Genomic DNA, 11,713 nt, shown 5'->3' with positions numbered 1-11,713 from the left:
TGTCCTCAGACCTCATTTCTAATGTGGCGTGATCAGTTCCAGTTGTGTCAGGAGCTGGAGAAACACTTGTGCTCCTAGGCAGACAAGGGTCTGATGGGATGCAAAGGAAACCAGCTCTTTTAGGGCTGGCCGGTTTCAGTCTCCTAAAGAAGATCCAGTGCTGGGACGGGACAGGCACGCAGTGTGGTTACAGGAAGAATTTTCTGCACTGCTGTCATCTCCCCTGTTCTAACCTGCACATCCTCTTGATGTGAGGAAGTTGGTGAGAATCTTGATTCTGTGAATTCGCTCTCTGTATTGTTCAACAGGAAACGAGGGAGCGAGCAGAAGGCAAGTTGAGACCAGCTTTAGTCACCAACACGCGCAGCCAGAAACAGGTTTCCTGCGCTGCTCCTGCCACGGCAGGCGTAGGGGCCATTGCAAGCTGCTCTCTAGCAGTCGGCAAAGCTGGCACCAGAGTGCCATGGAAATACAGAGAATGGAAACTGGTGCAACACCACCATAGTGACCACGTGGGAGAGGAGCTAGCAAGATGTGAGCCTGCAGGTAAATGCACTGGGCATTTCTGAGCGGGGCTGAGTGATGAACAGCCGGGTTTCTGGATGACTCTCAGAAAGTTCTCAGGGTTGGAAGCTCTTTGCCAGAGCCTTGATTTCCCTCACGCTGTTGAAAGAGAATGCAAAGTCAGGAAGGGGGTGTAATCTCCAAGGCAGCTGGCCAGGATCAATAGCTGTTGGTGGAATTGAGCTGGAGTTCCTCTCAGACCTGGCGACTGGTTTCTCTTTCGCCCTGCAGCTCCCATGAAAGAGTTTGACACACAGGAGCCAAATGAAGTCTGATGGTTTTCCAGGTCAGTGGTCATAAGCCACTGTATAATTACAGAATTGCAGAGCAGCAAATGCTACACATTTCACCTCAGTTAGCAATTCCAATGGCTTCACAGATAATAATCTGACTTTACAATGGGGCATGCACGTGAGTCTAGTCAGTGTTACCATGTTCGGGCGTATTTAATCTTGGGCTGTACCTGGAGCTGAGACACATGAGTGAATGGCATGTGCTGTAGCAGACTGGTTTGGAGGCTGTGCTGCTGGGGGCTCTCAGTTTGATCCTAGGATTTTTAAAGGCTCGATGTTTGTGCTCAGTTCCCCAACCATCAGGGCAATTGATGAGAGGCCTCCCCGTTAGGCTGGCCTGGGCGCTTCACGTCAGGCACCAGGAGTGGGGTTTCCAAGGCTCCAATTGTGGCGCTGACATGGCTCCCCCTAGAACCATTTCTGAAAATCCCAGACCCATCAGGAGATGTTCCCTGCTTTGGGGAAGGGCTTTTTGAAGGATTTTCTCCCCCAGCCCCCTGGGCTCACTGCACTGGTGTCCGGTGCAGTGTCACGGCAGCCAGCAGGCTGAGGGGAAGGCACGGAGGTGGGGGGGTGCGAATTTAGAGCCAGATCCTGCTTCTGCTGAGCTCCAGACAGAAACTCCCTCCCAGTGACAGCAGCACTAGAGGATTGTGCCTCTGAGCAGCAGGTGCACTGGAGCTGAGCTTCTGTGCATGGACAAATAGTCTCGCTGCCTGGGGAGCAGGGGGATGTTTCCCAGCCTAGCTCATGTGGACCTCCGATGAGACGATCTAATGGTCCCTCCTGTCCCACTCTTTGGATCCACATTCAGTGGGGCTCCGTTTGGTCCAAGCAGCCCCGTGACAGGAGCACGCCATGGTACCATCTCCTGCAGTGTCTGGTGAAAGGGAGAATGTGGGGGGGAGCAGAGTAAAGGCAGCCCATCCTGAAGCATCACGTCTTTTGTGCATGTCTTATTGTTCTCCTTGTTGGAAGAAGATGCTAGCCTAGGCCCTGCTTGCCTGTCTGCCATTCCCGAGCTCCCCAAGGCAGAGAGACAACTAGAAACTAAATTACCTTGGAAAACCATCTCACGGACAGTGTGTGTCTAGCACTGCCAGGCTGGGTCAGACCTGAGGTGCCTCCCGCTCAGTGTCACCAAACACTGCAGAGAAAGGTGCAAGAACCCTGTGCAGATGGGGGGATAATCTTCCCTCTCATAGAATCACAGAATATCAGGGTTGGACGGACCTCAGCCGGTCATCTAGTCCAATCAGGACCAATCCCCAACTAAGTCATGTATCCCTAACTAAATCATCCCTGAGTTCTCCTGGGCTCTGATAGTCAGAGATTGCGTCTGAGTTTAAGCCAGGAGATTTAATACACCTCCTCAAATGTTAGTTAGTATTAACTATTCTAACTATGCATATTCTTGTATGCAGTCTCTTTTTTAATCTTGTTAATCCTTTGGCCTGAACATTTTCCTATGGCAGAGAGTTCCACAGTCTTATCACATGTTGAGCATAAAAGATATTTCCTTTGATAGGGTTTGAATTTTAATGACATTTATTGTCCTCATGCTCTTGTTTTTATGAGGCAGGGAGAACAGATGCTCCAATCTCCCTTCTCTACCAGTCGTCATGTGCAGACTTTTATCATGTCCCCTCTTATTTGTCTCCTTTCTAACAAGCCTAACTGTTTCAGTCTCTCTGCACAGGGAGTTTTCCCAGGTACTTGATCATTCTCTGAGCCCCTCCAGTTCTGCAGTTCCCCTTGTGAGATGGGCTGACCTGTGCAGCTCACAGCATCCAGGCTCCCCAGTGAGCCATATCAAGCCATTAGGCTATTCCTTGTGTTATTCTCTATCCCACAGCTGATTCAGCTGCACATCTTGCTGGCCTTCCTGGCAGCAGTCGAGAAGAACACGTCGCTTTATTGTGACTTGGCTCCTGTGGGAGGATGAAATGCTGTTTTCCTGTCATTATATTATTGCCGCAGCACTCAGAGACCTTGGTCAGGGCCAGGGTCCCATTGTGCTAGGTGCTGGACGAATGCGGTGGGAGGCTGGGCTCTTTTCTGACCCACATCCAAAGAACTAATCATTGTGTCAGCTCTGCAGCTCTCGCAGCCAGTTTGAGTCATTGCCTGATTTACACTGCTGCTGCTTCTCCCTCTCCTCCCTAGCAATGCCAAAGGGACGTGCCGACAGTTCTGTAGCACACCAGGACCTTCTGGCACCAATCCAGCCCATGATGGGGGACACAAAAAGGTCATTGAGCCACATTCCCCCATGCCCAGCTCCAGCTGCACCAAACAGCTGGGCTCAGCAGGGACTGAACCTGTAGGCTCTGAGTACCCACCACATGAAGCTATAGAATCATAGAATATCAGGGTTGGAAGGGACCTCAGGAGGTCATCTAGTCCAACCCCCTGCTTAAAGCAGGACCAATCCCCAGACAGATTTTTGTCCCAGATCTTAAATGACCCCTTGTCAGGGTTTCCTCCTCACTCTGAACTTTGGGGTACAGATATGGGGACCTGCATGAAAAAAACCCTAAAGTTATTTTTACCAGTTTAGGTTTAAAACTTCCCCAAGGCACAAATTCCTTCCATGCCCTTGGCGTCGCTGCCACCATCAAGTGATTTAAACAAACATTTAGGGAGGGCCACTTGGAGCCCTGCCTCTCCCAAAATATCCCCCCAAGCTCCTACATCCCCTTTCCTGGGGAGGCTTGAGAATAATATCCTAACCAATTGGTTACAAAATGAGCACAGATTAAACCCCCTGGGTCTTTAGGACTCTGAAAAACAATTAGGTTCTTAAAAGAAGTTTATTTAAAAAATAATAATAATTAATAATCACCTTTGTAAAATTAGGATGGAAGATAATTTTACAGGGTAACAAAAAGATTTAAAACACAGGATTTTCCCTCTAAGCAAAACTTTAAAGTTACAAAAACAGGGATAAACCTTCCTCTTAGTACGGGAAAAATTCACAAGCTACAACAAAAGATAATTTAACACATTTTTTGCTATTACTTACTATGTTTGTAATATTAGATGGTTAGTTCAGATGTGGCTTAGGGAGATGTATTTTCCTTGCCCTGGTTTCTTGCTGACCTGGAGAGAACAAAGAAACCCAAAACAAAAACCTTCCCCCACAGATTTGAAAGTATCTTGTCCCCTTATTGGTCCTTTTGGTCAGGTGCCAACCAGGTTACTTGAGCTTCTTACCCCTTTACAGGTAAAGGAGGGATTAACCCTTTACAGGGTAAAGAGGGATTTTATGCTGCCCTTAGCTGTATGTTTATGACACGCCCCCCAAATCACAGACAGTGCTGGACAGCCTGTTCCATACTGGCTGTGATTTCTTCCTGGAGCTCTAGGAATAAACAGAATTAATAAGACACATGAACCTCTAGATACACTACTGATTATATAAAACCTAACAATATTTTTTACATTTTAAGGATGATTTTAACCAGTTGATTTGGGGAAACTTTTATGGGAGAGTGCATCAGCCACTTTGTTAGAAGCTTCTGAAATGTGTTGTATTTCAAAATTAAAACTTTGGAGAGCTAACCTCCATCAAAGAAGTTTTTTGTTATAGTTTTTGACGGTGTGTAGCCACTTTAGTGCAGCATGGTCGGTTTGCAGGTGGAAACGCTGTCCCCAAACGTATGAGTCTAGGTTCTTCAAAGAGTATACAATGATGTAACCTTTTTTTCACTGATTGACCAGTGGCATTTTCTCTCAGATAGTTTTTTGCTGAGAAACACGACAGGATGGAATTTTTGATCCGGTCCTTCCTACATTAAAACTGCTCCCACAGCACACTTGGATGCGTTTGTGGTTACTAGGAATGGTTTGTCAAGGTCTGGGGCCCTTAGCACGGGGTCAGACATGAGTGATTGCTCTGAGCTGGTTAAAGGCCTTTTGACACTCTTCAGTCCACTGAACTGCATTCGACTGTGTCTTTCTGGTCAGATCTGTCAGTGGGGCAGCAATTTGGCTGTGGTTTTGTACAAACCTAAGAAGGTTTGGGCCTTTTTTTTGACACTGGGACAGGCCACTTTTGGATAGCATCCACCTTGGCTTGTAGGGGGTTGATAGTTCCTTGACCCACCTGGTGACCAAGGTAAATCACTTTGTTTAGGCCTATTTGACACTTTTTAGCCTTAACAGTTAGTTCTGCCTGCTTGATGCGCTCGAAGACCTTTTGCAGATGCTTCAGGTGTTTTGCCCATGAATTAGAAAAGACGGCCACATCATCAAGGTAGGCCACTGCAGATTTTGCCAATTCTGCTAGGAGACTATCTACAAGTTTTTGGAAAGTGGCAGGTGCATTTTGCAGCCTGAAAGGGAGTACATTAAATTTATACAGCCCTACATGGATGATGAAGGCTGACCTTTCCTTGGCAGGTTCATCCAGCGGTACTTGCCAGTACCCCTTGGTTAAGTCTAAGGTGGAGATGAACTGGGCACATCCCAGTTTCTCCAACAGCTCATCTGTGCATGGCATTGGATAGTTGTCTGGGTGAGTTACAGCATTTAGCTTACAGTAGTCCACGCAAAAGCGTGTTTCCCCATGTGGTTTGGGAACTAGAACCACTGGAGATGCCCATGCACTGTTAGAGGGGCAGATTACACCCATTTGTAGCTTGTCCTGGATTTCCCATTTTATAGCAGTTTTGGCTTGAGGAGACACTCGGTAAGGTTGGGTTCTAACTGGGTGAGCATTACATGTGTCAGTGGAGTGATATGCCTGTTCGGTCCATCCTAGGGTGGCTGAGAACATTGGCGCAAAGCTAGTGCACAGCTTTTTGATCTGCTGTTGCTGCATATGTCCAAGGGTCATGGAGAAGTTCACCTCTTCCGCACCACCATTTTTCCTTTGTAGTAGACACCTTCAGGCCACTCAGCGTCATCTCCCTGGGCTGTAAACTGACAAACCTTTAACTCTCTGAAATAAAAGGGCTTTAGAGAATTAACATGGTACACCTTAGGCTTTAGGTTTGAAGTGGGGGATGCTATGAGATAGTTAACAGTTTCCAGGCACTCTTGGACCATGAATGGCCCTTTTCACAATGCTTCCATCTTATGGGCCTGGAGCACCTTCAAGATCATGACTTGGTCTCCTACTTTGAAGGAACGCTCTCTGGCATGTTTCTCATACCAGGCCTTTTGCTCTTCTTGAGCATCTTTTAAGTTTTTTCTAGCAAGAGCTAAAGAGTGTTGGAGGGTGTTTTGTAGGTTGCTTACAAAGTCTAGAATGTTAGTTTCTGGAGAAGGCGTAAACCTCTCCCATTGCTGCTTCACCAACTGTAATGGCCCCTTAGCCTCGTGGCCATACACAAGTTCAAATGGTGAAAACCCTAAACTGGGATGTGGTACAACCCTGTAGGCAAAGAGCATCTGCTGCAACACTAGGTCCCAATCACTGGAGTGCTCATTTACAAATTTACGTATCATGACCCCCAAAGTTCCATTAAACTTCTCCACCAGGCCATTTGTTTGATGGTGGTAAGGGGTGGCCACCAAGTGGTTCACCCCATGAACTTCCCACAGGCTTTTCATGGTCCCTGCCAGGAAATTAGTTCCTGAATCTGTAAGGATGTCGGAGGACCAACCTACCCTGGCAAAAATGTCTGTTAATGCCTGGCACACAGTTTTAGCCCTGGTGTTCCTTAAAGCTATTGCTTCCGGCCATCGGGTAGCAAAATCCATGAAAGTCAGTATGTACTGCTTTCCTCTGGGTGTCTTTTTTGGAAAAGGACACAGAATATCCACAGCTACTCGCTAAAATGGAGCCTCAATTATGGGGAGTGGCTGGAGAGGTGCTTTGACCTGGTCTTGGGGTTTTCCCACTCTTTGGCACACCTCACAAAACTGGAGATAGGTAGAAACATCTTTGCCCATTTCCTTCCAGTGGAGTGACTTCCCCAAATGGTTTTTGGTCCTTTTCACCCCAGCATGGCCACTACGATGATAGTGGGCGAAGCTCAAGAGCTTTACCCGGTACTTAGTTGGAACCACCAACTCTTTCTGAGGATGCCAGTCTTCCTGGTGTCCACCAGAAAGAGTTTCCTTGTATAAAAGTCGTCTTTCTACAACAAACTGGGATTGGTTAGAAGAGCTGAGAGGTGGTGGTTTGCTCCATGCCGCTGTCCAAGCTCCATGGAGGCTGTCATCTGCTTCCTGCTCGGCCTGGAACTGTTCCCTTGATGCTGGAGACATCAGCTGCTCATTGGATTATGGACTTGGGCTTGATCCCTCTGGAAGCGATGTAGGTGATGGGGCTGTTTCTGTTGACTGTGAACTGCTGTCCGCTGGTGCACTATGTTGTGTTTCAGCCTCTTGTGTAGGTTTATCTGCTGCTGCCAGTGCAGGCTCATGGTGCCCTCTGGCGCTGAAGTTATAGACGGGATTGCAAGTGCTGGATTCGGTGCTGGCAATAGTTCTGGTGCTGGTTGCTCTGCCAGTTCTGATTTTTGAGACTGACTCTGTGCGACTGGATCCACTACTGCTGTCACAGACATTGGCATGGGGTCTGGTTCCACCACCTCAGTCTGAGTTTCTGGTAACACAGACTGGGCCCTTGTAGAAAGCTCAGGAACGGAGCTAGGTGTGAAGGTTTGCTTAGCCTGGCTGCGAGTGACCATTCCCACCCTCTTGGCTAGCTTCACATGGTTGGCCAAGTCTTCCCCCAGCAGCATGGGAACTGGATAATCATCATAGACTGCAAAAGTCCAATATTCCTGACCAGCCCTTGTACTGGACAGGCAGCTTGGGTGTAGGCAAGTTCAGAGAGTTTTACATGGAGGGTTGAATCGTGACCTGGGCCTCTGGGTTGATGAATTTGGGGTCCACTAAGGATTGGTGGATACCTGACACCTGTGCTCCAGTGTTTCTCCACGCGCTAACCTTCTTTCCAGCCACACTTACGTTTTCCCTTTGCTCTGAGGGCATCTGAGAGGCATCTGGGCCTGGGGACCTTTGGTGTGATTCTGGTCTAATGAACTGGAATCTGTTGGGGTTCTTGGGCAGTTGGCCTTTACATGCCCCAGCTCATTACATTTAAAACATCGTCCAGCTGACTGGTCACTGGTAAAGGGTTTGGGGTTTTCCTTGGGATGTAAGTGGGGCCTTGGGCTGTCCCTGGTGGTAGGGTTTTGTTTCAGGTTTCCCCTTCTGATATTCCCTCCAATTGCTTCTAGTGTTTTTTTTCTTTTCTGCCACCTTCACCCATTTGGTTTCAATTTCCCCTGCCTTGATTACAGTTTTGGGCTTCCCATCTAGGATGTACCTTGCTATTTCCTCAGGAACACCCTTTAAGAACTGATCCATTTGCATTAGGAAGGACAGATTTTCCAGAGATTTAACACTTGCTCCTGATATCCAGGCATCACAATTTTTTACAATGTGGTAGGCATGTCTGGAAAATGCTAGGTCTGGTTTCCCCTTCAGGGCTCTGAACTGCCGACAGGCATGCTCAGGTGTCAGCCCCATTCTAATTCTGGCCTTGTTTTTATAAAGTTCATAACTGTTCATGTGTTCCTTAGGCATTTCAACTGCCACCTCTGCGAAGGGTCCACTGAGCTGCAGCATCAGCTCCACCATATACTGGTCTGTAGAAATGCCGTGCACAAGGCAAGCTCTTCCGAAATTTTTTTAAGAAGGCCTCTGTATCATCACTTGCCTTGTAGGTGGGGAATTTTTTGGAATGGGGAGCAGCACTGGGAGAAGGATTTTTAGAATTATCTGGTAGATCCAGCTTAGCCCTTTCCAGATCTAAGCGCTTCATCTCTAACTCCATATCCAAGCGTTTCGCCTCTGCCTCCAAGCATTTCGTTTTCACCTCTGCCTCCAAGCATTTTGCCTGTTTCCTCTCCTTTGCATCCAACTCCAAAAGAATCACCTCTGTAAAATTAGGATGGAAGATAATTTTACAGGGTAACAAAAAGAATTAAAACACAGAGGAGTTCCCTTCTAGGCAAACTTTAAAGTTACAAAAACAGGAATAAACCTTCCTCTTAGCACAAGGAAAATTCACAAGCTACAACAAAAGATAATCTAATGCATTTTCTTGCTATTACTTACTATGTTTGTAATATTAGATGGTTAGTTCAGATATGGCTTAGGGAGATGTATTTTCCCTGCCCTGGTTTCTTGCTGACCTGGAGAGAACAAAGAAACCCAAAACAAAAACCTTCCCCCACAGATTTGAAAGTATCTTGTCCCCTTATTGGTCCTTTTGGTCAGGTGCCTACCAGGTTATCTGAGCTTCTTAACCCTTTAGAGGGTAAAGAGGGATTTTATGCTACCCTTAGCTGTATAAGCAGCAAAGAGTCCTGTGGCACCTTATAGATTAACAGAAGTTTTGGAGCATGAACTTTCATGGGTGAATACCTACTTTGTCGGCCTCCGAGGTGCAGGGGAGTGCAGGGGGAGTGCTGGCTTAAAGCAAGGGCACTTAGGGATGCCACCTTTTTAACACTGACATCTAGTTGTAGATGTCTCAGTTTTGAGGGACCCAGCATCAGACACTTCCAGGATGATAGAGGGGTGGGCCAAGCACTTCCAAGCCAGACAGTGTTGAGAGCAACCCAGGGAGTCTCAAGTTGGTCTCCCAGGAACTGAGGCAACTTCTGGCCACTTCCCCAGGTCTTGTGCCAGGATTAGGCCCACATGCCCAGCTGAGTCACTGTAGCAGTTGAGGCCAGTCCCCAGGCCTGGCCCAGGCTCTGGGGAAAAGGTCACGATCTCTGTGCTCCTCCGATTCCTGGGGCCACCAGCCATGGACTACCCCATTGTGGCTGTCTCCAATAACACTCCCCCCAGGCATGCCTAGACCCATCCCTTTGCCCGCGCGGGGAACAGGAAAGGTTGGTGCAAGGTTGGCTCAGCTCTGTGCCATCTGGGATGCACCAAGCCTTGTCCTGCGGCAGGGAGCTGCCGTGATCCGCTTCCCACAATGCCCCTTTCCCTGTGACGGTGAGCACATCAGGCACAGCTGTAAACTCCACTGCTCAGGGTCACGGAGCCTGGAGAGCACCTGCCCCCTGCTCTAAACCCCTGCCGCCTCGTCCCAACTGCCCGCTGGGGCACGCACACCTAGCAGCTCCCCCTTGTTGTGTGCAACTGCCCAGCCGACCGTGCCGGCCCCAGGCACTAGATGCACTCAGGCCTGGAGTAGGCAGGAGGTAATGGATCTCCAGGGCCTGTCGGGAGAAGGGGCTGTGCAGCCCAGCTCTGAACAGCAACAGAAACAGCTTGCCTGGGGGTGCAGGAGAAGGGGTACGGCAGGGACCAGCAGCAGAGAGACCAATGACAGAGCTGGTGATGCCCCCAGTTCCGCGTTTACACTGAGCTCCATGCCATATGGGCAGAGACCCCACCATGAACAGTGAGGAGAAGGAAGGGGGAGATGCAGCAGCGCACTCCAGCCGCTGCAAGCCAGGGACCCATCTGAGACTCCGCCACAGTCTTGCCAGTGCCTCCAGACAAGTGCGAAGGAGCCTGATCCCCAGGAAGGGAACTTGGGTAAGACTGTGTGTGCGTTTCTCCTGATGATTAAATGTAAAGACAGTGCCTGGCCCATCCTCACGCTAACAAGACACCAGTATCAACTTTTCCTTGTTCACTCAGATGAGAAGAGCTGGAGGCACAACAAACAGAGGTAGCAGAGGCATCTGCTTTTCCTCTGTATGGCCAGGTGGTGGGGGGCATGCGGAGCAGGAGGGTTAGGGACACAGGGGTGTCCCTTGTATCCTCACTTGATAATCGTTCTGTTCATTCTTTCTGGGGCACCTGGCACTGGTCACTGTTGGAAGACAGGACACTGGGCTAGATGGATCTTTGGTCTGACCCAGTGTGGCTGTTCTTACATTATGAGAGATCTCAATGAAATTTCCACGGAGGTTTCTAGGGATGGCAGCCTTATTTCTTCCCCCACAGTAGGACATTTTCCCATGCCACTCTGCAGCAAGTTCGGCTGCACCATTGCAGTGCACAGGCTAATGGCACATGTGCCGGGGACACTTTGGGCTCTGTGCCTTGTTCCCCTCAGGAGTGAGATCAGCTAAAGCCATCGGCACCTGTGGAAAATAGCGCCAACATTCAGTGCCACGCCCTGAACTCATACCCGTGCTACAGCCAAGGCCACTTTGTTTCATGCAACCAAAAATCCTCCCACCCACTCCCTTCTCTTAGTGGGCCACCTGCGCCATGGCTGGGGCTGGAGAGTGGTTCTGGGCAGATGCGCCCCAAAGCTGAAGTGTCAATAAGCATGTCTTATTAGGCAATAGAGGCAGGGAGTTCTGAAATGCATCTGCCCCTTTCTGTTGTGCCTGTAAATCCAGTGAGGCATCTGTGTGTTTTCTCTGTGACTGCTGCCATTGTGGCTTGAGCGATCCCCCTCCAGGCCCGCAGAATGCCTGACCCTGAGGAGGAGGAGGAAGAAGACTGGGGAGGACAAAGGGCCTAGAGGGCCATATGTCCATCAGCCTGGAGAAGGGAGGAGCAGAGAGGAAAAGGCCCAGGAATCCCAGCAGGACAAGGGAAGGGAGATGCAGCAGGACATGATGTGGTTACAGAGCTGTTGGCCATTATTCTTGAAAATTCGTGGCGACTGGGGGAGGTCCCGGATGTTTGGGGAAAGGCAAATATACTGCCCATCTTTTAAAAAGGGAAGAAAGAGAACCCAGAAAACTACAGACCGGTCAGCTTCACTTCAGTCCCCAGCAAAATCGTGGCACGGGTCCTCAAGGAATCCACTTTGAAGCACTTGGAGGAGAGGAAGGTGATCAGGAATAGTCAACATGGATTCACCAAGGGCAAGTCATGCCTGACCAACCTGATTGCCTTCTATGATG

General features: G+C 49.0%; 1 protein-coding gene across 2 annotated transcripts in view; it reads left to right on the top strand.

Annotated features, from left to right (window-relative positions):
* Positions 1 to 337: 337 nt before the first annotated feature.
* ARHGAP27 (Rho GTPase activating protein 27) overlaps positions 338 to 11,713 on the top strand; it is a 78,888-nt gene continuing 67,512 nt past the window's right edge. Inside the window, exons 1-2 of one of the 2 annotated variants that reach the window (XM_032784030.2) lie at positions 457 to 546; positions 796 to 850. In XM_032784030.2, coding sequence (XP_032639921.1) covers positions 839 to 850 — 12 coding nt within the window. In that variant the 5' untranslated portion in view covers positions 457 to 546; positions 796 to 838. Of the gene's footprint in view, positions 547 to 795; positions 851 to 11,713 lie in introns of both variants that reach the window. The other variant, XM_032784032.2, reaches the window with a different exon arrangement.

The sequence above is a fragment of the Chelonoidis abingdonii genome, chromosome 21 (assembly GCF_003597395.2).
Source record: "Chelonoidis abingdonii isolate Lonesome George chromosome 21, CheloAbing_2.0, whole genome shotgun sequence".
NCBI classification, from domain to species: Eukaryota; Metazoa; Chordata; order Testudines; family Testudinidae; genus Chelonoidis; species Chelonoidis abingdonii.
Note: the sequence above shows the minus strand (reverse complement) of the source record. Positions and strands in the feature narration are given on the sequence as shown.